This window comes from Strix aluco, chromosome 4, assembly GCF_031877795.1.
Source record: "Strix aluco isolate bStrAlu1 chromosome 4, bStrAlu1.hap1, whole genome shotgun sequence".
NCBI lineage: Eukaryota > Metazoa > Chordata > Aves > Strigiformes > Strigidae > Strix > Strix aluco.
In genome coordinates, this window is record NC_133934.1 from 97,624,784 (window position 1) to 97,652,226 (window position 27,443).

The 27,443-nt window shown below is 42.6% G+C and overlaps 1 protein-coding gene across 6 annotated transcripts in view; it reads left to right on the top strand.

The window, feature by feature from the left end:
• Positions 1–942: 942 nt before the first annotated feature.
• MEIS2 (Meis homeobox 2) overlaps positions 943–27,443 on the top strand; it is a 172,984-nt gene continuing 146,483 nt past the window's right edge. For 5 of the 6 annotated variants that reach the window (XM_074824507.1, XM_074824509.1, XM_074824508.1 and 2 more), the window contains exons 1-7: positions 943–1,871; positions 2,910–3,142; positions 4,802–4,943; positions 5,493–5,543; positions 6,265–6,315; positions 7,212–7,361; positions 17,463–17,577. In XM_074824507.1, coding sequence (XP_074680608.1) covers positions 1,860–1,871; positions 2,910–3,142; positions 4,802–4,943; positions 5,493–5,543; positions 6,265–6,315; positions 7,212–7,361; positions 17,463–17,577 — 754 coding nt within the window. In that variant the 5' untranslated portion in view covers positions 943–1,859. Of the gene's footprint in view, positions 1,872–2,315; positions 2,349–2,909; positions 3,143–4,801; positions 4,944–5,492; positions 5,544–6,264; positions 6,316–7,211; positions 7,362–17,462; positions 17,578–27,443 lie in introns of all 6 variants that reach the window. The other variant, XM_074824505.1, reaches the window with a different exon arrangement.

Below are 27,443 nucleotides of genomic sequence, written 5' to 3' on the forward strand. Positions count from 1 at the left end.
TCTGGATCTCTGCTACAAAAGGCTGGGCATGACTTTGTTTTTAAGCCCTTTTCAAAGCCTGGCAACCTAATCGCAAAACTAAAAGGGATTTCCCCCTCTTCCCCCCACCCCCCCCCCCCCCCCACCCCGCCTCTCCCCCCAAGACATCCATAGCGTGCTTGATAGCAGCGATCACTTAATGAAGAGCGGTGCCAAACACGGTTTGAATGAGCCGTTCTCTTCATGCCCTGGAAAATTAATTTTTAGAAAAGCACAATGAATTGTCAGAGGAAAGAAACCACACTTGCAACATAGCATGCTGGCGGAGACGCGGGTACGTGGCCGGAGCAGGCTCGCCTCCCGGGGAAGATCAACTTTGCGCGGCCCCCCCGTACCCGGCGGCGCTCCGTGCCCCCGGGCTCGCACACCGTTCGCGGCAGCGGCGATAGCCGGCGATTTAAACCAACAATTCAGCGCACAGACCAGACGCTAAACATCGCGGTTAATCGGAAGGTATTTTGTTGCTAAAATAATCTAGCGCAAACCAACCCGGGGCTGGGCTTCTACCGCACTTTTCTTCTGGCTCTCTGCAGTTTTCCCCTGCCTCTCCCCCCTCTCGCACACACGCACTCTCCCTGTCCTTCCTCCCCTCCCTCCCTCCCTCCCTCCCTCCCTCCCTCCCTGGCTCCCCCCTCCCTCCCGCGCTCCCTCCCTCCCTCCCTCCCTCTCTCTCGCACGCTCGCTCGCTCCTTCCTACACGCGTTGCTTCGCTCGGGGCAGGGGCTGCTGCGCGGCTCCCCCCGCGCGGCGCCGCGGCCGCCCCGCCGGCGCGCAGCGCATCACCGGCGCTCCGCCGGCTGGGGCGCCCCGCCGCCCCGCGCCTCGCGCCCCGCCGCCGCGCCCCGCCGCCGCTCCCCGCCGCCGCCGCTCCCCGCCGCCGCTCCCCGCCGCCGCCGCCGCCGCTCCCCGCCGCCGCCGCCGCCGCCGCCGCCGCGCTGCAGGACTGGCTATGGCCACCACTACTTCCGGGTTCCGTCACTTCATTCTCCCGCCGATCAGCGCTGCAAAACTGAGCCTCTTCTATAAGGCAGCCAGCAGCCAACCTGCCAACACTTACTGACACTCACTCATCTCAGAGAGCGAGGGAGAGAGGGAGACAAAATACCTGCCGGGAGGAGGAAAAAAAAAAAAAAAAAAAAAAAGGAGAGAGGGGGAAGTCCGGGCTTTGCAAACTATTCAATTTTTCTTCGCATCTTTCCCCACCCCCCTTCACAGTACTTAAAAAAAAAAAAAAAAAAAAAACCAACAAAAAACCAAAAACCTAAACCAACCCTATAGCGATCCTAAAAGGCAAAACCCGAGCGCGGAGTTACTGGAAGAAGAAACCGGGGTTAAAAAGATTCCTCCTCTCTTCTTCATCATCATCAACCATCATTCATTCACTACCTTGACATTCCCTGGCTTTGATTGACAGCTGGAGTGGCAAAAAGCCATGAGACACGACAGTTTGGTTACATGTGGGTTGCTGACGGGCCGATCGTAACCTTCAGTTTGGGGGCTTGACAATTTTTTTTTTTTTTTTTTTTTTTTGCGTAGAGAAAGAAAAAAGGAAAAGAGAGAGAGAAAAAGGAAAGAGAGAAAGAGAGAGAAAAAAGAAGAAAACACAGAAACTCATCGTGGTTCTTGACTGTTTTTTATATATTACTGTTGTTATTGTTGTTGTTATTATTATTTACCCATATTGGAGGATAGGAGAAGTCTATAAGTGGGTTGCAAAAAAAAAAAAAAAAAAGGAATCTTCTTCACTCTAAATCACTTTCTTTGCTGGACTGGGATATTAAATATACGACACATCCAGGAGTTTATTGGAGCGCAGACTGATGGCGCAAAGGGTAGGTTTAAATCTCCAACACTTACCTATATATAAATCCTCTCTTAAGAGGGGCCTGTCCGATTTGCTCTCCTCTGTTGCTGATGATGATGGCGGCCACTATTAAAAAATAGCAGCAAAAATTATTCACTAGCTTTTTGTGTGTGTGCGTGAGTGTCTCTGTGTGTGTGTCTCTCTCTGCAATTGTTCCACGCTTTTTTCCTCTCCAGCTTTTCCCCCAGCAGCGCGATTTCCCTGCTCTCTGCCTGCTCAGTAGCACGGGTTTCACAGGGGAAAGCTTGCTGCTGCTGCTGCTGCTGCTGCTGCTGCTGCTGCCGCCGTTACTGCCGCTGCCTAGGAAAGACTAAGAAATACATATGTGTGTCTGTGTATATACGAACGTATATATATGTATACACATATAGCTGCCTTTTTTTTTTTTTTTTTTGTCTCTGGCTTTGACAAGGACAAGGGGAATTGCTACTAAAAAATGTTTCTGGTAACTTTCAGATTATTTCCCCCTTTATCTTCCCCCCCCCCCCCCCCCGATGCACCCTACCTTTCCTCTCTCCTTCCCAGTGTTGATTTATTTATATAGTTGCTTTTGATTCTGCTTGTTTATTCATTTATATTTTATTTTTTTGTTCTTCCTTTCTAATGCAGAGTAACTCTAGTTTCTCTCCTCCGTTTCCTTCCTTTTCATCCCCGTTTCCTTGTTAGGGTTTCTCCTGCCCGTGCTGAAGAGGACCATCTCCCCCCGCACACACAGGCAGGCACACACACTTTCCCCCTTTACCTCTCCCCGCACCCCCACTCCTCCCTCAGTCTCTCCAGCCTCTGCTCCCGATCCCAGTTGATTTCATTTTGCACATTTCTCTCTCTGTTGTGGCTGTTCTCGTTTTGTTTTGCTCTGTTTGTGTCTGTCCGGGTGCTTTACTCTCTTCTGACTTTTGTTGTTGTTGTTTGTTTGTTTTTTTTTTTTTTTATTCTCCTCTCTCTCTCTCTCTCTCTCTTCCCCTCTTTCTCTTTCTTTCTTCTCTTCCGGCCCGTTTTTTGACAGTACGATGAGCTGCCCCACTACGGCGGGATGGACGGAGTAGGGGTGCCGGCGTCCATGTACGGGGACCCCCACGCCCCCCGGCCGATCCCCCCGGTGCACCACCTCAACCATGGGCCGCCGCTCCATGCCGGACAGCACTACGGCGCCCACGCCCCGCACCCCAATGTCATGCCGGCCAGCATGGGCTCCGCTGTCAACGACGCCCTGAAGCGGGACAAGGATGCGATCTACGGGTAGGTGCCGCCGGGCCGCCCGGCGCCATGGCCCGGCCCCGCAGCGCCGGTGCCCGCGGAGCGGCGAGCGCAGGAGCGGGGCGGGCGGGCGGCGGGGGCTCCCGCGGGGCCGGGGCGGCGGGCGGCGGCAGCGGCGAGCCGAGCCCCGGAGCGGGACGGGGGGGAGCCCCGGCGGGCCCGGCGGGAGGGCGGCGGCCGGGGAGCCCCCCGCCGCCCGCTCCGGGGGGGAGGCCCGCCCGGTGGCACCGCCGCTGCCGCTGCTGGCAATCTCAGGACGAGCGCAGTCCCAGCTTGACTCCTGGCTGAGGTGCCAGCACCCACGGGCAGCGGATCCCGGAAAATCAGACCTCTCGGGGAGAGGGGCTGGGCTGGGGGGAGGTGGTGGTGGTGGTGCCTTGTCTGTCTGTTGTGGTTTTTTTTTTTTTTTCTGTTTTCCTTTTTTCTTTCTTTCTTTCTTTCTTTCTTTATTTATTTTTTCCCCTGTGGGTTTTTTGTCTTTCTCGGAAAGGCCCCAGTTAGGAGTTCAGACAGGAGAGGCAGATCTCATTGCTCTGGATTTGAGTTGGAGAAGTGTTGTTCTGGTGTTCTCCTTCGTGCCATAATAACATTCTTCCAACACTGTAAATAAAGAGCTATTCACATCGCGGAAGGTAGTAAGAATAAAAGGGATTCGCTTCTCGCAAGCAGCTCTTCCCTGAGACAGAAGGACTAAATACACTGGGGGCACTGAGCTGAGTTTTCTATTTAGGAAAGAAAGAACACGAGGAAAAAGAAACACGTACCCAACAAAACTCAAGCCTGTGCCAGGGCATTGCTTGGGGGGAATGACACCGATTCCCTTCAGTGCCTTTTAGAAAAAATACTAAATGATCCTAAAAGGAGAGATAGTAGCATCTATGACAGAGTGTGGGGCCTTGATCAGGCACCAAAGGGGACAAGAGACAAACGCATGCTTACTACTTAGCACGCAGATAAAATATTTTTTTTCCCTGACTACACCAACTATGGGAAAATATTTCGCGAAGTGCTCCCTCCCTCCGCCCCCTCCCCAGCTCACTTATCTGGACAGCTGGTATTTTACTTGGGTGTGCTTCCTAAGCCAGGAAACTTCACCACATTTTTGTTAGAAGGCCCCTTGAAAAATAAAATTACGTATTAAGTAGTTTGCAGTTTGCCTGGCCGTGCTTCTCATTTTAGGTCATAGCTGGAGGGTAGGGATGGGTTCTTCCAGGTTTCGCGTTATTTTAAGCTGTGGCGAAAAGTGTAAGATTCCCAGCTGAGCCGCTGCCGGCGTGAGCGTGTTTGGTGCCTTGTGCGTTCGGAGAAGAGGTCACTTTTGTCCTCATCTGTGGGGACTGCACGGGGGATGTGGCTCGGGCAGTGCAATTTCAAAAGGGGAAAAAAAAAAAAAAAAAAAAAAAAACAACTAAAACCCACAACAAAAAGAAACCCACCACCGAAACCAGCATTTTTATTTCAAAATGTTATTCTCCCCTGCTCTGCACGAAGCGATACTGAGAGGCTGCAGAGTGTGGCCGCGTCCGTGTGTCCGTGTTTGTGTGTCCGTGCGTTTTAAAAAAAATACTTGTTGATTAGAGCTCTTCTTTCCCCCTCTCCCCCCCCCCCCCCCCCCTCTCTTTGTGTGCCACTGCCCGGTAGGCACCCGTTGTTCCCCCTCTTAGCTCTGGTCTTTGAGAAGTGCGAGCTGGCGACCTGCACGCCCCGGGAGCCCGGCGTGGCCGGCGGGGACGTCTGCTCCTCCGACTCCTTCAACGAGGACATCGCCGTCTTCGCCAAACAGGTCCGGCACCTCTCCCCCCGCCCCCGGCCCTTCCCGGCACTCCCGCCACCTCCTCAGCTCCCCGACCCGCACGGCCGGGCGCTCGCAGGGGGCAGCCCCCCCGCCCCGAGCCCCGAGCCCCCTCTCCGGCCGCTGGGGGGGCGGGGGGGGGAGCGGCGGGGGTGCGGGCTGGCGGCCCGGCCGGCCCTCACCCCCCTCCGCCGGGAGCCCCTCCACGCCGCCGGTCCGAGGCTCCCGGCCCTCGCCCTCCCGCGTTACCGAAAGGGAAAAAGTGGCCGAGTTGTGGAGGCAGCGGGAGCGGGGGAAAGGCGGGAGACCAAGAGGAAGGAGAAGGCTCCTGTGGGAAGGGCGGCCGGGCGGGCAGCGGGCTGGCAGGAGCGGGGCAGGCTCCTCTCCACAGCACGGGTGGCTCCGGGGCGCCCGGCCGGGTTCTGGCCTGGCCCTGCCGGCTGGTTGTGTCACGGGGGGTGCTGTGCCCCCTCCGAGCGATTCGGCTACAGGGCTGGGGGGAGAAGTACTGATTCACGCCGCTTTTCCTTCCTCTTGCAGGTCCGCGCTGAAAAACCACTTTTTTCTTCAAATCCAGAGTTGGACAATTTGGTAAGGCCTGCTCCCCCCTCTGCCCCGCGGCCCCCCCGCCCTTCCCGCCCCCGGCGCGCGCTGCCGGCAGGCGCCCTCCGCCGTGCGGCCCGGGCAGGGCGGGCAGGGCCGGGGGCCGGGGCGCCGCCGCCGAGGGGCTTCAAAGAGCTGCACTTTGAAAGCGAGCCGGGGCAAACTCTCGAGCCCCGGTGCATGGCAAAGCCGTGCTCGAAAGCCCCGGGAAGCTTGCAGTGAAGGAAATAACTGCTTAAGAAGAGAGAGCCGGAGATTTCTAACGTAATTCTTTTGCTAATGTGAGCGATTCCAATATTCAAAGTGCCTAAATCCGCTTGTAAAGAAGATGCCAAACTATTCATCCTTTTCCCCCTCCCTTTTCTCCTGCGGGCGGTGGCGGGGTGGGAGCGTGTGTGTGACCCCTCCGCGGACCCTCAGGGATGAGGGCCGGCTGGTGAGAGGCAGCGAGGAAAAGAGGAAGAGGTTTTCTCCAAGATCGCGGTAATAAAGCACTAATCACCGCTTCTGGAATAAATATGATAAAAATCAAGTGCTTAGGTTAAAGTTGATCAAAATTGTTCAAGCGTGACCAATGAGCTAAAATCCTGGATAATGACCGCGAGCTCTGACAATCCCCTTCTCCCCCTCGCCCACTCGGGCTCGCAGCTCTGCGCAACCCCCATGCTCCTGTCTCCCACGTAACCCCTTCCTCAAAACTTTCTTGCAGATGATCCAAGCAATACAAGTACTAAGGTTTCACCTTTTGGAATTAGAAAAGGTAAGAGCCACGGAGGTGGGCGGGGGGCAAGCCATTCCCTCCCTGTCCCCTCCTCACCCCCCCCCCCCCCCCGCCCCCCCTCGAAGTGTTTGGGATGACTTGTAAACATGGCCAGAGGAGAGAGGGGAAAGGCAGTGTGATACTGTAACCTGTGTCATCAGAGCATGTGACACCCGACAACCAGCCCGGCCCGGCCTTATTTTTTTCTGTTTTCAGCCTAATTTCAACCGAGTCATTAAAAGTATACATTGTTAACCCCCTTTCATCCTTCTTATCCCTTCCCTCAGTAGAAGCTCTCTTCCTGACTCGGAAGTAGTATGTTTAACAAAAAGAGAAATGCGAGCACTCCTGCCTTTCTCCAGCTCTGGCAGGCACATTAACCCCAAGCAAGCCCTAGATGTTTGGAAGAGGCAGGGGGCCCCTGCGCGGCGTGGGGAGGGGGCTGTGCCCTGGGACGAGGACGGCTCTTCCCACAGCCTCAGCGAGGAGCTTCGTCTTACTGCTCCCGGCCACTTAGACCTTTTTTCAGCCCCGGTTTAAACCGATCCCGTCCCGAGTGACTAGTTGTACCTGTCTGGGCTGTGTACGCTCCGGAGATACCGCCTGGGTCCAGCTCCCAGTGTTCTGATGTTATCATCAAATCGGATTTTCCTCTGCACAGCAGACTGAGCCCACTATCTCTCTCTCTCTCTAACTTGTTGCTGCGGCAAGTCTCTAGAGAATAATATGTGCTGCAACAATTTCTCTATTGTTTCCTTGCCTTCAACTATTGTGCCCCTTAATTAGAGTTACTTGTGGAGTAGATCAGAGGGTTGTTCTTGCTACCAAAAAAAAAAAAAAGTTGCAATCCAATATTTTGCCATTATTGATACTATTATTCTTGTCAATGTTTTCAGGTTCATGAATTGTGCGATAACTTCTGCCATCGGTACATTAGTTGTTTGAAAGGAAAAATGCCAATAGACCTCGTTATTGATGAAAGGGATGGCAGCTCCAAATCAGACCACGAAGAACTCTCAGGATCTTCCACAAATCTAGCTGATCATGTAAGTCCTTCCGATTTCTTTATGGCACTTTTTAAGACTTTAACCTGCTTAGAGGACCTGTCTCTGATTTAATTGTTTTGCTGCTGTTGTCTATTGTTATTATTATTATTACTACCACTTTAACCTCTTGCAAGCTCGAATCCCATCTTTACACTTCCTTGCCTCTCGTTTTGTAAAGTTGTACAAATGCAAAAGGTTCCTTCTGCTTCCATGTGCAAAGCAGCGAGTTTGCAATGGTTTGTAAAGTTTCCTGGTCTGGGCGGCTTGGAGAGCTAGCAAACTGTCGGTTTGATGTGGGGCTCGGTGCTTGCTCTTCTTTGCCAACTCTCTAATCAATGCAGCAATGTAAGGAAACAGAGACAAGAAAGTTAGGGAGAAAGTTTGCTGACTCGCTCCCCCCTCCCCTCTCGTGGGGATGACAAGTGATGAGAATTATTGGCAATACTACATTGCATTAAAAAAAAGGGGTTAGCACATTAGAGTTTCCAATGCTTGTGCTTTATAGCAACTTATTGTCAGAATATGGACTTATTGCCAAACGCCTGAAGCATCTTCATAATAAAAGACAGTAACCTTGATGAAGCAATTATTAACAATGTATTACAGAAAGCTGGAGAGAATGATGATTGAGTAACCGTAGGTTAGCGGTTGATTTTAACACTTTAGGAGTTGGTGAATTAGTGTTATGTGTGTAGGACTGAACGTTGGTGTGCGTGGTAAGGAGAGTGCCTTTGTTTTTCCGGGTTTTGGAGCGGTTCTTGTGATCCTTCAAAAGATGTAGACGCAGAGAGACTTCGGGATGTGAAGGGAAAGATTGCAGCTGGTACCGCAGAAAGGGGAAGGAATAGCTCTGGTTAAAAAGAGTGGGTGTGAACTCTAGTTTATTTATAGGAACGCATCCCTGGGGGGAAAAGGGGTTTAACACAGTTTTAGATTCAATTGAACTCATAATCTAAATGATACAGTCTAATATTTTAGCGGTTGAAATATTAATTTAACACCCGGTGTGAAGTTAACCATGCTTTCTGCACAGGCGCCTGCCTTTATTTCCCAGTGTGTTAAGAAGAGTAGCTGTAAACCCAGGGAGAATGAGCTTTCTAGGAGCTTTTGTTTCCTTTGAAAACATGTTGTTTGTGTGTGTATTTGATAATTACATTAGACCTGGACTGAAGCTGAATTGGGAGATAAAATAATAATAAATTCTTCTAAATGCCCCCCTTCTGGCACAGCTTAGTTACAGAGCCCGGGAAATATTTTTGGACCCAAGCCTTAGCTTTCATTTTCTCATTTGTATTCGGTAAACATTGCAGAACAAGGCTTTTGCGATGTTTTACATTTTAAATCTATTCTTTTGAGAGGAAAAAATGTATGCAGAGGTTCCTGAAAGTTTCTCTGCTTATCAGCTATCTCACACATAGATAATAAACTCCATGAGGCACGACACTATTTCAAAAATATTTGTTTTATGGCATTTTACAACCTTAAATTCGTGTGCATAAGTATTCTGGGAGACTACTAGAAAAGAAATTGAAATGAGTGGCAACCTGAAAGATAGGGGGTCATTGTGTATAATTCAGAGAAACAGAAAAGTACATGTTTCTCCAGTACAGTTTCTTTACAAGAGTGTGTTTCAAGTGGAAGTGTAGAAATGGAGCATGCTTATGTTTATATTGAAGAGATTAGATAAACTAGCCTGTTTAGGGTTCTGGCAGATGGCGAATGCTCAAGCCAATTTGCAGTGCTCCATTATAATATTTAAATTCACACACAATGATAGGACAGGGGTGGAGGGGGTTAGCATTTTGATAATTTGATAACTATTATCTTCCCTAAGAAGAGTCTCCTCTTGCTTTTGTGGCCCCAAACCCAAACTCAAATAAATATGACAACCCATTTATCTTGCACCCGTTAGGGTTTACCACTTCATTGGGTATTATAATTTAAAGCCTTTTATTTCCTGGAGATTTGAGCTATAACATTTTTACTTTAGCCCCCTGCTATTTGTTTTGAAAGGAAGCAATAATTTGTGCAACCAGAACACCAACTGGGAAATGAAGAGTTGTATCACATAGTTACATTTTATTCATGCGTTTTGGGAAATGTGTCTCCTTATTGGATTTTTTTTTTTTGTATATTAGCTTGTTTTCCCAACAAAACTTTAACACTCTTTTATAGCTTAGTCAAACTACCGTGTGAGTACACATTTATATTTGCACTGTACAAGATTCCAGCAGGAAGAAATCCACTTTTATCCATAAAGAAAGAAAAGCATTAAAAAATGGCTATTATAAACATGCAGGAGTATCAAAACCTGAGCTATCATTTGTGAGCATCTACCTGAAAATGTAGTAGTTCAAGCATGCAAATTTGTCCAATTTGACTCTCCAGGTTTATTTTTTTCATTTGCTTTGATATGCATATTTAATATATAGCCTCAGGCTAGATCTCATTTGGTGAAAGTTGGTGCAGGGGTGATGATGAGCCACTTCAGAAGGACAGAGACAGCATGTTGTTTCCTCTGTTTTATGTATTGGCCCACTATTCTGATCCATGGGTCTTCCCCTCATGGTTTTATTTGCACATGAAATACTAGGAGCATTTCAACTGATTGGCTATGAATAATGATAGCCAAAAAGAAGTGTAGGTTAATTTGTTGTGTGCCAAGGTTTCTCTTGTGGACATGACAGTTTGTGACAGCTGTTTGACACCCCAAAAATCCATACACCTCTATTCTTATTAAGTGGTAAAAAGCTACACTGTGTGTGTTTAATGTGAATGCCAGGGGTTGGTAGCGGTGACAGTGGCAGTGCTGAACTAGGAACTAAGGCAGCTCTCAATTTTATTCCTTTGCTAGACCTGAAAACAGGCATAAGAGAAAGTAACAGAAAAAATTGTAGGATTAGCCAATATTTACCATAAGACTTTAAATGGGGTACTCAAATAGCGCATGCTTCCCTTTTCAAAATCTACTGCTCTACTATTTATATAACTTAATTGGAAACCAAAACCAAAATCAACAAAGGAATGAACTCTTCAGAGATATACCTGTGCTGGAAAAAGGAGACAGCTGTAAGCGGTTGTGCTATACATGTTTGGTAATAAATGTGTTTATCGAATTTTATTTTAGTGCGCTATTAACTGTTATGTAATACAGTAAGTGTAAAGGGTCCAGGGACTTGGTAGATCAAATAGTGCAGCGCTGGCCACAAGAAGCTGAAACTTTTGTTATTACTCTGCTGTGTTTAGTAAATATAACAGCCCATAATTAGCGTTTGAATTTTTAACACCCTCATATTTTTTTATTGCTCTGAGGTATTAGCTGTAGATGGGAAGAAGGTAATTACAGCTATGCCCTGGCTGAACCAGATCAGTTAGGGGGGAAAAAGGAAAAAAAAAAAAGAAAAGAAAAGAAAAGAGGAAAGAAACCTTTCCAGCTGCAGTTCAAGTTGAGTTTCCCAGCACAGATGAAAATTTATTATTGTTCAATATAAACATTCTGGGCCCTATCCTGCATTCTGTGCTCAGCCTAAAATATCTGTTGAGATTGCCAACAAATCTTTTTTTTTCCTTTCAAGCTATTCAAATCTCAAAAACTTAATGCTTGTAAAATTTAGAGATTTTTAAACTCTTTCAAGCATATGATAACATTTTGTACTTTAATTACATTTCTTTTGTACCTGGCTTCACCTGGTGCCACACAAGTCTTCCTTTAGCAGAAACCTACTTTGAAGCCTAGTAATTCTCCCATAGAAATTTACGGTTCTCCTTCCACTGCCTTTCGTGGGAGCAGGATCAGGGCCTCAGTATTTTTTATATTTGTTTATATATTCTAGTCAATTTACAGCTGAGAGGTAATAATATACAGATCATCATTTATAAAATATAATTTAAAATTGATAGAAATATACATACATCTCTTTTTTATAAAAGGACTGTTGACAGATTAGAAATCCAATGCCTTAGCTGTAGAAGAGAAATATTAGTCTCAACATTAAACCTTTCAGCTCTCAAATGAGGAGATGCTTTTATTTTGTACTTTTGGACATTCAGACATTTCACATTTCTTTCATATTTCTTCTTGAGGAATGGTCTGTGCAAATTCCTGACATCTTGCAGATGAGAAAAAAAATAAAAATAGGGTAAAATATATCTGTTCCAGTTATATAATTAAACCTTTAGATAAGATTTCTCTGAGTAATGAGGAAGTAATTGGGGGCCTGATGCTGCAGTCTCCAGGTACACCACACTTTGATGGACTTCAGTGAGAGTTTTGAGTACGCCAGAAATGAAGGATCAGACCCCAGAGGTACCCTTTCTGTTTGTTGTGTGTCAGAAGGGAAACTAAGTACCTAACCGCAACAATAGTATGGCAAACTTTTTTCTTTAATGATCAGATTTCGTGGTATGTGGCTCAAGACTTAGGACGTTATGGTAGGCTCTGTGCTTTCTGAAGGGGCAAGGAGCATCAGGAACTTCCTGAGACTGTAGAGAATGTTGTGTATTTCCTCTTTTTGACGGGACAAGGTGCTCTACAGTCAAAGGTAATCTACAGCTCAAATTAGAGTGTTTTAATTTTAAACTGCGTTCTCTTAAACTGAACCGATAATGTATTTCACTATTTGTTTGATGCCAGTGTTCCCTCTTTGGTTTGAGTTGTCTATCAGTCTAGATGAAGTATAGCCACACAGAATTATGTAGAAGGACAACTAGAAAAAACACTAAACCCCCCTTTTTCAAGTCTCTGTTCCTTGCTGACAGGTGGATTACATGTCTGATTTCAATCTTAATTGGAAAATACAAAGCACGCAGCTTTTCAGAACGGTGCCATGTTCTAGGAGTGTCAAAAATTCCGCCTGACACTTTCCTCAAATGCAAAGTCAAGGGATAAGAATCAAAACTTGTATATATATATGTATACATACTTCAACAAATATCTGATAGATCACAATGCCTTGTATTTTGGTTAAATTGTGTAATTCTGATACAAAAAAAGTTGTCATATTAAATATGCATCCATAAGAAAATAAACCTTAGTAGTATCAGGAGTGGTCTTTTGTAGAAAACATACATATCATGTCAAATTAGAGTTTTTCTTGGCTCATTTACTTATCGAAAGTTTCTTTACACAGTAAGTTTATTATTAATATACTCCACAAAAGTCTCCAAGATACCATCATGAACTTCATACATACAAAACTTAGACAGATGCACACACAGAAACGCATGTGCATGTATGTGTATAGCTTTCTATGTCTGGCACAGTATAGCATCTTTCGATATATGGTGGTACCTAGATACAGATTTTTGTGGTATTAATCACGTCAGTCGTTCAACTGTGTTTGCAAGCGTTACTTGTAAGAACAAGGTGAGCAGGATTTGGCTTGTATTTGGGTGGGAAAATGCCATCCGTATCAGTAGTTCAGTTCAGTTTTGTGTTTGCAAAATTAATTTACCGAGCAACCTCCAGACCTTTGAGTCCAAACACCTTCACAGAGAACGAGGTCTACAGCCATTGTAGTTTAATTTATGAAAGTAATTTGTGGTTTATTTGTTCCTGCAAGATCAATGGCTTTGCCCATTTCATCTGATAAAATGTAAGGGCCTGATCCTGTCACAGTTGTGTACTTAAAACTTCAGTTAATGTCTGTAAGCCAAATCCTGCTCAACTTACTCACATGGGTATCAGCTGGCCTGATTGATTTTACTTCCCAGTTATAAATAAGAAGCAAATTCCTTATGGTTAATTGGGTCCTTAATATCACCACAAAAAGCAGTGTGAGATCAGAATCAGCCCTAGCGAGACTACATACACTCACAAAAAATTAGCTAGAGTTTGCCCAGTGGAAATTCTGGTCATACAAAGTAAGAATTGCAATTTAACAGAAGGTTATCCTATATCAAATTTCTCTATTACAACATCTCTGTTCAAGAAATCCTGTAGCAGTTAAAAACTCCAGTTTCCACCAGATTTGCAGCATCGACAAAAGAGTAATGCGTCAGATTTGCTTTGTATACCAGGAGACTCTTGTCCTTTCTGTTGCTCTTTTCTAGATTTAGCAAAATTCAGTGGTGGTGCTAAATCAATTTTTTTTTAACTTTCAAGGGAAAAAACACTGGCAAAATTGTGTTTTCTAGGGAAGGCTGTGTGTGTAAATGAGAAACAGTGGATAGCAGCGGAGTGATCTCCTGTGGCCCTGCTAGTACAAGCTTTCCCCATATTGTCTCCTGCTTTTATATTAATTACAACTTGCATTATCAGCTGCGAGTCTGTAGCCCAGCAAATAGAAAATACTGCCCCTGGAGACCTAGCTTCTTGTATCTATTTTCCATCTCCTTCTATTGTGCTCTACTCAGTATTCACTGCTTTTCTCCTGGTAACACTGCTCTTTAACACAATTAGGTAAGAGCAAGAGGAGCACCATATTTGACTCCCAATTATAAAAACTACTGGGAATAGATACATGTGTGCTGTTTACCTTCTATGGTATCTGGCATTAGTTTAGGTCATATGTGTGTGAAAATTTTATAGTATGTGCACGTACACAAATCAGGCAGTTGCATTTTGTCAGACATCATCCACACTTCTCAATGTGTTTCTGCAAAGTATATTACTAAACTTGCAAGAAGATATGAGAAGCCATGCTAACAGTTTGTGTAATTTATCTAAAGCTATCTGGGTTTCTGTTTTTTTTTTTTTTTTTTATGGTGTGATAGCTTAATACAAATTTCATTGAAATTAATAGAAAATTGCAATTAATGTTAGCGGGCTTTAGATCAGGATCTCTTTAGGTACCTAAATTATACTGATAAAGTGTTTTCAGTGAAGTAACTTTAGATGTGTCATTTGGTGCTTTTTTTTTTTTTTTTTTGTAAAGACATACATAAAATAAGTCCTGATGATTCGACATTTGGCCAAGAAGTTTTTCTTGAGGGATGCAAAGTTGGAAACAGTCTAGGGGAGAAAAAGAGAAGTTCACTGACACGTACAATGATCGTAGTCCAAAGAAAAAGAATGCTGCCTTTTTATGAGGCTGTAAACTCCACCCCTAGAGTTATTTGTCATTTTTTATAATATTAAAGCCTAGCTATTTCCCTCCCTTTCAAATTCCTCCAACATTCTACTGTCGCATCTTCTAAATATCCCATCTTATTATTTCTGTCCTTCAACAAAATTCTGCCAAATTGCTTCCTCGAGAAAACTGTGTCACAAGAAAAACATTGAATTCCCAATCAATACAGTCTGTCTTTCTAAAACAGGATCTACAAACTGAGGTCAAGAGCAACTCAGCCTGGTAGAGACAGCAAGTGTTTTCAGCTGCGGGAAGTCTTATTCAGTGATCCTTTCCAAATTGTTATGGTTTTGAAACAGAAAGGCCGGTCTAGCTTTTGAAATACTGTATGATAGGTTTTGGATGACATTTGCCTTAAAACATAGCTGAGGTGTTACCAGTTAATTATTGTAATTTTCATATGTGTGATAAGGAGCTCCAACAGCAGCCAGCTTAAGAGAGCCTGCAGTGCATAAAATTAACATAACTCACTGTGTTCCCTGAAAAGTTTAGCCTAGGTGAACATGTTGCAATTATTACATTTTCTAAAAGAAGGTTCCAGCCTGATGTTGTTGGAGGGCTAAACTCATGCTATGCTATTGTTTCTTTCCTTTTTCATGTATTTCTTCTAGCTCTTTATCTGATTACCATCCGGCAAACAGCTGACGCTAAGAGGCTGCAGAGGGCTGAAGAGCTCCTGTCTGCTGTTTGCCTTCAGCTTGAAGCTATTTGAGTGGCTTCCTAACTCAGAGATAAAAAGAGAAGCTCATAGGCACAACTGTGTTTTAATCCAGGCTGTAAAGAAACTTGCTCAATTTTTGCAGTTTATTTCCATTTGAACTTTCTGCTAACCTTATTTTCAACTTTTTGTTTTTTTAATAACATCTGGGCTGATTGAACTTTCAAGGCTTTTCATCTTTCTTTTTGTGTTTCTTTCCACCTGACTGTAAAAGGATGGTAAAAAATTTGGGGTTTTATTTATAAAATTAAATTGTGGGGGGCTACAGTATTAATAGCAGTTTCTGAGACCGAATTAATACAACAACCTCAATGAATATAAAATACTACTATTTTGTGTTGTGGGTTTTTTCCCCCCGTTGCAGTTCTGTGCAAGGAAAAGTAGACCAGTCTTCTAGGTTTTGGAGGGGGTGTTGGTTTTGTGCTGTCTGTTGTGCTGACAGGTTAGGTGAATTTCAGATCCTGGCCTGTCTTCTGATTTTACTCATACCTTTCTGCCACAGAACCACGTATGTGGGTGCACGTGTGTGTCTGTGTAAGGTGAAGGGGATTTGGATCCCTCTTACCCTTTGGTCACCTAGGGCTTTACTGGGAACCTTTTGAAGTCACGGGCTCTTCCCTTTGTCTCTGTTGCGATCTGGGTCAGGCCTGTTAGATTTATGTTACTGGGTACTGTAGCAAGCCGTTATTTGGCAGTTCTATTTTGCGTTGCTATATAGCATGTGGTACTAATCAGTGCTAGGAGATTACTTTGAGATGTTTCAATATATATTTTGGGACCTGATTCCAATCACATTTACACTGAATTCTACAATGGGTAAATCAGTTGATTTTGTTGAACTTATTCCTGCTACACATGGGGGTAGATGAGGTCAGAATCTGTCCTGCTCAAAGAATTTATCCAAACTTGTCATTTGCTGCTTTCAGGATCTTGTGCTTTAATAGTCCACTGTTATTTCACAATACAGATTTAAAGCACAATCAAACCTAAGAAGCTATCTTTTTTTTTTTTTTTTCTTTTGAGGGGGGATTTTTTGTTTGTTTTGTTGTTGAATTATTATAATGTGCTTAATTTGTCACATACAGGTGACAAGAAATGCAGGTCCAGCCCCTAGTCTGATCTGTTTCATGTGTTCTTGCTCTCCTTTTCTGCCAGAGGAAATTCCATCTCTTGCCTGCCTTCATGTGGTGCTGATAAAGCTCTTCCTGTACAGTAGAATTCCTGTTTTCCTTTAAGCAACAGCAGGGTATTGGGAATGATCAGGAAAGGGGAGGAGGACAGGAGGAGAATACACTCCACAAAGTAGCACTAAACTGTAACATTAAGTTTTCCTCACTTACCCTTTTAAATAGCAGCTCCTCACTCTGAGAAAGCCAATACTCAATAAATTGGAAAGCTCGCATGAATTATGTGACTAAAGTAGAGTAGTTGAGGTCTTACTTAGCCAAGTTTTGGAAACTTTGTATGTCTGTCTTCTGTGTTCCCTTTTGTTGTGTTTTATGCATAGTAATGTAGAAAGAATTACATAAAAATCACTATACATGTTATTTTATATAATCACCTGGTGGTTATTCTTGACAATACTTGTAAGCGAACTGTTAGAGTGATAAATCTAGAAAGTCTTTTGAAATGTGTCATATCAAGGTGGTGGTGGGGGGTGAGGAAGCATCTTTTCTGGTATATAGAGTCTTTCAGAGAAAGCTTGCTTTTCCCCTCACAACTTTGCATTTACTTGAAGTTTTTCTAGCATTCAAATGGATGAGAGAGGGTAGGGTGTGAGGACACGTTCCTCTCCCATGCACGTTCTCCTCTACTTCTTGAAACAGTTTCCCTCTTCTTTCTCTCCCCTCCCATCTCTAGTCAGTCTGGAAAAACAACGTGTGGGGAGGTAGTTTGCATACCAACTGTCCTGATCCTAATGTGAACACCTAGTATCATAAACTGTGCAGGTCGATTCTCTCCCCCCCTGCCCTCCTGTATAGCTCATTAAGAAACTTAATTTTATTTTTCTCCCCTGAAATATTCTTCTGCAGTACTATTCAAACTATTAAATCCAGACAACTCTTTGGAAAGTTTAAAACAGAAAAAAATCTGTCCTTTATTTTACCAAGTAAATCTTTGTACCTCCTCTGCTTGTCTTTGCTGAAGAATTATTACACTGTGCAAACAGTATCGGTGTTTGGCACATTTCACAAATGCTAATGTGTATACTTTTCCCCCCCCTCCTCCCCTCTTCTCCCGGTTTTCTTTCTGTTCTTCATTTGCTATTGGAATGGGAACTGTGGAAAAAATTCCTTGGCACTCTGACACCAGAATCCTTCATCTTGGAGAGACCACGATGATGCAACCTCAACGCACTCGGCAGGCACACCGGGGCCCTCCAGTGGGGGCCATGCTTCCCAGAGCGGAGACAACAGCAGCGAGCAAGGTAAAAGGTCAAACTTTTTCCCTCTGCAAAGTAGGCATGACTAAAATAACTCCAGCTTTTTTTACTATATCAGTACATCTGCCTTAGAGTAAACATGGAGTGGCAGACTTGCAGTATAATCAGCTGTAACTTAGGGAGACGGTATTTCCTTTTCCTAACCCACTTAGCTGCATTTTATTATTATTTCAAAGTGAAATATCTAATCTTCAAACAAGCTTTGTAATAACAATTGATTAGTTCTGCCAATTCCTTTACAAATTTGGTTATCTACAGTTTATTTTTGTGTGGTGTAAGTAAATATAATGACAGACATACTCTCCAGCTGTGATGCAGTTGTTTGAGCTGGGTTATGGACAGAGAATCTAACCTGTAGTTTTAGCTGGGGCAGAGACTCCTCTATGAAGTTATGAAGCTGCTGAATTACATAAAGTAGAAGCAAAACCCAAATTGGGCAGAAAAATGTTTCTTGCAATGTTTGCTTGTACAGACTTGTTTCTGCTGCTGAAAATGTGAATTCAGAATGGTAAATAGAGATGTATTTGACCTGCAAAACCTCTTCTGGATCTATACAGTGAAGCCTTCTCAAAGGTTCAGGAGGTTTGATTATTATTTCAGGGTTTTTTGTTTTATTTCCTACTGCATTGCACCTTGTGTGTGGTCATCTGCATCCATGCTGAGTGAGTGTCAAAGGCTGTCATTCTGATATGATAGTGTTTTACACTTGCTCATTAGAAGTATAAGTGACTCCAGAAGGTGTAAGAGTCAAGACTCCAGTGCTAAGAGTTGGGTAACGTTGGTCTACTGTCACTCTTGGATCTTGACTCAGAATTGATTTTTTTTTTTTAGGACCAAAGTTAAAGGCGGGCTCTGTTCTTGTTTAGCTTTGTAAACATGATAAGACCCAGCTAGTGAGTGAGACATTACGTCTATAAGACCTTATGATATGCTGCTCCCTTCATCTTGTGCACCTGGGAATTACACATACCCAACAGAGCCAACTGACAGGTCTGCCATCCAACTAGCAAAGCAGGATTCTGAAACTGGGGAGGGGAGCAGCCTTCAGGGCTAGAGCTGCCATGACTAGTCTCATGCTGTGGGCCACTTCCCACCATGATTTTCGCCATGCTTAGGCTGTGGAGCAGATATGATTTCATGTCTCTCACGTGGCCCACTGCTTGGCACAGAGATAGATCCCTTCGTCTGTCTCACGATCTGGTAACGTACCCGTTGCGATTCTAGGAACTTGCAAAGTTTGTTTCTGGTAGAGTGGTTTGGGTTTGTCTCCTATTTGTATGAATTGTTTATACGTTTGTAATCTTATTGCTGATAGAAAGCAGCCATGGCACAGGGTGTGATCCAACTCTAACACGAGTCACACAGTATTTTTAATATGTGGTTGGATCAGAGCTGTACAAGGCCCAGCATGAACTATTACAGGTTCAGCAGCTAATGAAAGGGAGAGCTTGACTGCTAAGCAGCAAAACCATGTTACATCTATTAGCTGGCCATAGACTTTACTGTTGATCAAATGTTTACATTGTATATTGTGGTTAAAATGCTTGGCATAGCAGATGATCATTTGCATACTTAAAAATGATTCCTCTGAGTCATCTGCCACAGCGTGTTCATTCCACCCCTAGGTAAGAAATTTCCTCACACCTGTATCTCCACTCTGCCCCAGCAACCCCTTAGAAACAAGAAGAGTTTCTTCATTGAGCCATGCTTGATGTCAAGAAGTCCCTTGTATTGACATCCAGGGAGCTTGCATTTCACTAATCTCTGATTCCTTGTCACGTAACTCAGGGTAGTCGAGAAATATTGCTAAGCATAAGAAAAAGTAGTTGATGATAAGTATACCAACTTCCCAATGGAGACTGAGTTTTCTGGTAATATATATGATTTAAACAAACCTGTTATACTAATTTCTGCAGAAGGGGAACAATTGCTGAAGGGCCAAATCAGTCACTAGTGCTGCCCAGTCCAGCAGGGTAAAACATTGCTAGTATGCTTCCCTTTGTGCTCAGTTGGGCCTTTTAAAGGGAAGCAGTCGTCCAGTGGCAAATCAGCATTCCACTCAGCTGCTGGCAGCTGAAAGATGTATGATCCTACAGCACCAGCAAAATTCCCATTGGAGACAGCTTTGGATTGCTCTCCCCCTCTCAACCCTGGGAAAGACTAAAGAGAGGAAGGCCTGTACTGAATTTTCCTTATGCTTCCTTGAGGGGGGCAGGGTTTACTTTATAACTCGTGAACTGGCAGTCAGTCGGTCCCAGGCAATGCCAAGATGGGTAGATGCCCTCTTGAGCTGTTCCGGTGCAGTTACTTATTTGGGTCAACTTGGTTTCCCTGCAGTTTTGTCAAGACCTTCCACAAATGCTGCTTCAAGTATTCTACTTGGCCCAAAGGATTTCTTGGGAACGGGAGCTCATTAGAGAGTCTTGGGTTATATTAGCAACTTATGGTCTCCTCCACTGATGTCTGATGGCAGCAGAGATTGATTCAAACCAGAGTCAGTCTCTTCTGGCTCTTAGGAGCACTCCTTCCAGGGGTCTCTGCTTTTGTCTTAAGTGCAGCTTGTGATTTTTTTTTTTTGGGGGGGGGGGGGGAGGGGGGGGGCGTGGGAGATGGAAAGGAGTTAGATGAGTGATGACATTATTTTTGCAGACTTTCACTGCATGAGGTAGATCTATTTATTACACAGAAGAATCCACCCATAATGCTTAAATTTGGAACCAAACAAAAAAGCTGTAGGCATTTTGTCTGTTTGTGGACAGTCTCTCCACGACAGTGCATGACTGCCCTTTGGCATCAAAAGGGTTAATCTAGTCAATGTTTGGTATTAGAAACATGCTGGCATTGAAAGAGTTAAGGAAAGGGCCTTCAGGCAGTAAATGTTGAAAGATTATCCTAATTTTATTAGTGGTGAGTGTCTATGTTGTTCTTAACATGTCACCTCACTTGTTCAACAGAAAACTAAGCTATACAACATATTGATCATCTAGCAAACCAAAGTACTAGTGACCTGTAATCTACCAAGCATTTATTGACTTTATCCCAGTTCAGATCCACAAATGCAAATCAATGCTGTGTAATACTATTTTAGAGATTAGTAATTATGTAGTCAGTCTGATCAACTTTCCCCCTGCCCTGGAAAGCGAAAGAGTTAAATATATCCAATAATAAAAATAAAACATTAAACATCTTACAGAGGAGAAAAAGAAGAAGCTGATTTAATGGTCTAATGAGGCCATCTTCCAGAGACTTGTTTTGTGTAGGGCTTGCTTTGACCTTTCGCTTTGCTCAGGAGCCCAACGCTTCATTTTTCACATTCTTGCAATTACGTTAACGCTTCAAGCATTTCTGACTCCAAGTCAGCTAGCAACACCAGGCATAACTCAACACTGTGAGTTTTTCTCCTCTCTGTAGATTCATTAACAGGTCACCGGGGTCCCAACTGAAATTTAAAACTGACTGGTTCTGTTGGGTTAGCTGAGTTATAGCAAGGGAGATGGCAGGAAAGGGGCTGAGAGAAGGGGAGGGGAGAGAGAAGACCCTGGGGTTTTTGCCAGAGAATATATGTGTAAAAACCCTAAGTGGAAGATTAAAAGGTGTGTGTAGCTTTATCATCCACTCTTTTCTTTGGAGGGGAAAAAGTACATCTGAAAGTCTTCTGGGGTATTACATTTTCCTTATTCTTTGTGAAACAAAGTAAAAATGGGCACTGCCTTTACATACAAGGCTAAATGACTTCTGGAATTCAGCATCAGTTTGTACCACAGTGATGGATATGATGCTCCCAGACTTTAATTCCTATTTAATCTCTTTATGGGATATTTCAAATAATGAATATGGCAGATCATGTATGAAAAGTGGGAAATAAATCTTTCTAAGGTTTAAAAACATGTGGTCTACAGGAAAGCACCAGGGAATAATTTCAGTTTCGTATTTTATGATACCAGGATTGTATACCTGATTTGTCATATTCTTAGTTCAGTCACTCAAAGGGCCTGATCCAGCTGAGTCAGATGGAGGCTGTGTTTCTTCAGGACCTTTCAGGAAGTTCAGCATCTTTTTAAAATTAGGCCTGGGGTGATAAACTTGGCCATAAGTGAGAAGCCAGAGACAAGAAACTTCTTCTAGGTTATACAGCAGTAAAAATATAAATGGGAATCACATCCACTTTGCTTTACCCATGTGAGAAGTTCATCAGTGTGTGGGGTTTTTTTTGGTTTGGTGGGGGGTTTTTTTGATGGAACTACTTGTGCTGAATGAAGAAGATCTGTCCCTTTATAAATAATATCTGAGGCTACTCTCTAGGGCAATATCTTAAAGTAGGTTTAAAACACTTTTGTGACAGCTTGATATTTGTCCCACAAATTTGTCCACAACAGCTTTCTGTGGCAAAGACTTACCTGGTTCAGGGAAAAGTCAGCTAAGGTGTTAGCTGAAATTACATGTTCATCCCAGGTTACGTCTCTGGATTGACACATGTTGGAAAAATTAGGCAGTATATTTCTTATTCATTATATCTTGTAATAAAATCTTGTATACAAATCAAATTTGTTTACAAAACTAGCTGATAATGCCCAAAGGCCTGTCCCAGTATCAAAACTCTACTGAAATTACACAAAGCTTTGAACCAAACTCCAGTAGTCAGAAAAAGAAGGATGTTTTGATGTGAATAATAATAAAAAAATAACACATTCATGCAAAGTCTTTAGAAGTTTAATATCCAAAAGCTAATGCTACAACTTCTTTTTCCTAGTTCTGTATGTATAGGTAAGCCTGCTGAGGCTAGTATGAATATTCATCATAAGGATTCATAACATATTTTTATTCCTTTGTATTTTTACCTATAAGGCTATAGGGTATGGTTTTATTGGAAGAGAGCTGTCTTTTATAAGAAAGGAAATTCCTAATAGAAAGGCTCAAACATCCAGACTGTGAAAAATCAAACTTGCTAATAAATAATGCTTCACTGGAGATGTATTATTTCAGAAGGCACAGCTCTCATAAAGGTGAACTGTATGAAGTATGAAAAACTCTTAAAGAACAATGACTTTTTTCAGCTGAGGAAGATACAGGAAGAGAGTAGCCCTTATTAATTCATCTTTTCCTTTCAAGTTTGAGGGGCCCGTCCTTGTGTTGATATGTATGAGTAATTCCCATTAATGGTGATGGGAGTTACGCATGTGCACTGACAGAAGAATAGACCCCTTAGTGTTCAAAGCACATGAAATTTACATTTTTTCCATTGCTGTAATTGAGATGTTGACAAATTGGAGAATATTGATGAGCCTTTGTTTTAAGTATTTCTTGCCAAGTTTGCTTTATTTTTTCATGGTTTGAACAATGGTGTGGGTTCAGCAGCAATGAATAATAAGGGTAGAGTAAAGATAACTTTGTATTTCAATATTTTGATGTGCCAATATGAAATAAATTGTCTTAGGCAAATGGAATATGCTGTTTTAATCATTAGCTATGCATGAAAGAAAAATTGATGTTGACATCTTTGCTGTAAAATCGTTGTAATGGGGCCTTCCTTACAATTCATTTTTGTAAAATTCATTTTGTACATTTTGCAGCAATTGAACAATCCCTGCACTGTGAATAGGCAGAATTCCCAGAAATACTGAGACAGTTGGCCCAGTAACTGCTGAGCTCACACTGCACACCACATGCACATTAACCATAATGATGCCAGAACCAGCTTAGCTAAATATAGTCACATTTTAATACCCTCCCATCCTTTCTTTTCTTTACATCTATTGCGTGAACAAATACATCTTTTTGCAATTTTTTTTTGATTGCTGGAGTCGGTGAACATTTATGTCCCTACCCACTATTCAATAAGTAGCATTAAAATTTCACAGTGAGCCTTCGCTTCACTATACAGTTTTCTACTAATCAGCCTGGTGGCAACTGCAGATTCCTCACCTTTTATTAAATTAAAGCTTAGAATGGGGGGGAGGGATTTAAAACATTATACTTGTATTTAAGATTCAGACCTCACTCTTAGCTTTTAATCCATGTACATTTTTATATTTAGATATAGATAAAAAATATATATGCATTAGAAAACATTTACTTTCATATTTGAAGTATGTTGTGCTGGGGTTTCAAATGCAGCCTAGGAAAACTCTGTCAATGGAATGTTTTCATAGTGGCAGTAATCTCTTTAAAATAACCCTAAATACAGTATGACAGATGCCATCTGGAATAATCTTTTGCTAGTTCCTTTCAACTTTTATTTTTTCCTACTGTTACGTTCACCTAAAACTGGTCACTCACCATTATGTTAAACATAGTGAACCTTTTCCTCTCTTTTGTATGTGAATGATCAGAGAAAATAACTAAACAATTTTACTTAAGAGATTGTTACTGTTGAGAGTTTTGCCTTTAACTTCATGTTTCTGGGTGTTTTTAAATATATGTATGTGTATATGTGCATATATATATTTATATATTTGTATTTCAAAATGAAAAAGGTAGGATTCCCCCTTAGGCCATTCTTTCCTTCTCAGATCCTACTCAGCCTAACCCAATTTGCCTCCAAATGTTAGATAACATCCCATTTGCTAAATTATAATTGTATGTTTGTTACAGTATTAATGGTTTCATAATACAACACATTCAAACATACAGTAGCAAGTGCTTAAATGTCTTCCTGCGTTGTTACAGGCTGACTAATTTCTTCCTATATATGCTAACTTATTTGAAAGATCTAGTGTTGGAATCTCTGGATTTTTTTTTTTTAACTTAGTCGTGTAAAGGGATGTCTCCTGATGCCTGTTAGAGTTTAATTTAGAGTAGTAATTAAACTTGAATACTGCCTCATAAACAAAAGATAAACAATAAACCAGCCACGTTCCCTGCTGTTTCATAGCTTTCTTTCCCAGATGTTTTAGCCTGATAATTTTTACATAGTGAACTACCTAGCATGGAGTGCTATGGACAGAGGTCAAAGCCTGGTTCTTTGTAATGGGTTTTTAAAAACTTTTTATTAATGAAATACTACAGAATTTTCCTCTTGTGTAGCTGGTAAAATTGTCAGATACTGAAGGACACTCATTAATTGACTTTTTAATTATCTCCCTCTTGTTTAACAAGACAGTACTAATTTAAAAAAATCCCACAAACTTTCTTTTAACTGTTGATGGCCAAGGAATGTCACTATTTCTTAACATTAGGGTGCCCGGACAGTCCATTTGAATCCTCTGTCACCCTTAAACTATAATGCCCTTGCAGGAGCTGCTCTCTCCATGTTGATCCTAAGCAACTGCGGAAATGTTCACAGTGGAAGGCTTTTAATTTTTCAGACTGCTCCTTAGGCTGCCGGAGCTTGTGTGTCCATCTCTGGACCGCTCCTCTGTCAGCCATGATCTTTCTAATTGCCAGGTACTAGTAGGCCGTTCAGCTGCAGAAGCCATGTTATTTTCACTGGGTGGGGTAATTACTGAAAGCTGAGAATAGCTGCACTAAAGACACAGGGATACTTTCATGATCCCATTAGCATAAGAGAGGGTAAATTATTCATGCCAAGTGAGGATTCTATGGGGAAAAGTATAGTTAATGCACATAGTTTTTAAATGTATCCCTTTCTGCTCTGAGACTAAATTCTTGTTGGATTCAGTTCTCAGACATTTACGGGAAAGCTCTAGTGGCATGTTAGACGCAGTTCATCTCTCTCTGTTTGCAGCGCTCTCAATAGAGACCATCTGGCAAAGATCCAAAAGGTGATTAAACAAAATGATCAGCTCTTGTTGCTGTGTTACATGTCCAATACTCTGGATTAAAAAACATGACCCACAACAGTCAGCTAACATCATTTTTTTTTTTTCTTCTTTCCCCTTCCCCTGTAAGAATTCAGATGGTCCACAAATGTCTATGCCATCTTTGTGTCCTTATGGCCCATAATCATGAACAGGTTGTGCAAATGGCTCTTTCTGTAACACGGTCTGTTCCAGCAGCATAGAAACATTTCATATTAATTGGGTCAGTCTAATGTTCATAATGACATGGGGAAAAATTACCCAAATGTGTTCTTATAGTAAACACTTAAAATGTGCCTTTCTCCTATTAGAAAGTGAAATTTGACATCAGGCTCATGTGGCTGATTTATTTTTTTAAGACAGAAGAAAATCAAAGCATGACACTGTCATCTGCTAAAAATAGTTTAAAGCCCCTTCTAACCAAACAAAAAAAAATGGGGGGGGGGGGGGGGAGGGGAATGAGCCGTGGTTTAACACCACAATCAGGGATGAATTTACAGTGCTATTCAGAAGAGTACTCCCTTATCATAAACAAGCTGATAATCACACTGAATCTAACTCCCAATTAGCTCTTTCTTTGCTCACAGAGATCAGTGTACATGTCCTCCTTAAGCCATGATATGTTGCCGTTGAGTCAGACAGAACATTTGTATACCTTATGTCATGTTCAGAATTTAAGGATTAATGCTATATATTTACCAGAAAACCCAGCTAATCAGCAAGGTAATTTTTCAAACCAATCACTTCAATGCCTGAGTTAAGGTAAAAATGCCAAGACTGTGAATAGGGGACATATGTATCTTATCTTTTTGGGGTTGCACCAAATGCCAAGTACGAGTGTAAATTCAACAGAAACCAGACATTGTTGGAAAGTAATTAAAGAAATATTGAAATTAAACCTACCATATGAGTGAAATATTTGTAGGCCCACTTTGTTGCATGCGTAACAATTTGCGTGGAATTGAACAGTGTTTCTTTCTCTTTTTACTTCTTGAGTTGAACTTTGTTAAACACGACAGAAGAATCACCTCTGTGTATTCAGCCATAGGATCAGAGGGATCTTCTTCATGCTGAGAATGTTTACAGTATAAAATCAGTAGGTTTACTTAGAGGAGAAATTTATGTAAAAAGAAAAAAAGGTGAAAATTTAAAGCCTCCAAACCTATGCCAAGAAAAATCAAATTCCACTTTTGAAAAACCTAAAAGATCCACTGAGGCTGTCAGCTCTCCTTACTGTGGAAGGTGAAAGCAGTAGGTAAAAGGCAACATGTCCAGAGTGCTTGGGGAGGGGGGGGACAGGCTCCCCTAGCCTTAGTGCAGCCTGGCAGATGAAAGGGACCCACATAGCCTTGGGGGGCTTAAGGCTATTACAGGGCAACTCATGCTCTGTTATCATGCTGATTTTCAATTGATTTTTGGCTGTACAGTACTTGTTGAAGGCCCTCTAGAGCATCAAACACTGCATTATGGCACTACACATTATAATATGTGGGTCTTTTGTCTTACTGTCTTTACTTTGCCTGAGAAGAAGCATACTAACCACTCCATGATTGTGCTAGCTTCAGAGCAGCTTTTATATCGGGGGAGTAGGACAGGTGAAGGAAATTTGACTGCCATCTTTAGTTGGCTCTTAAAGTGATTTGATGCACTTGTTCTCAATTTTCAAACCAATCTGGTTTTGAATTACCATAAAACATTGCTTTTAATTTATAAAATTACTTTTCATTTAAGTAACTGATTGCAGGGTACTAATAAACCCAGGTCTGGTGTCTAAATATACTTTCTTCTTTCTCAAGCTTGCTGTAAGATTCCTTTAAGTAGCTGGTACTAGAGGTTGCTAAAGTTGGAGCTGAGGTTGCAGGAAGCTTTCTATATAGGCTGAAGTGAGTAATTTCTCCTATCTTCTACCTTCTCCTTTCTTCAGTTAAACTATTGTATCACTCCAGTAGGTTTTTCATTCACTAAAATATCAAGCCATCTACATGGAAGTCTTGATAAGCGGAGGATTTTTAAAATCAGATGAGTGTCTATATATTTAGGCTATCATCTTCAAATAAATGCTTACCATTTTGAAGCCAGTGGTTTCTACCGACT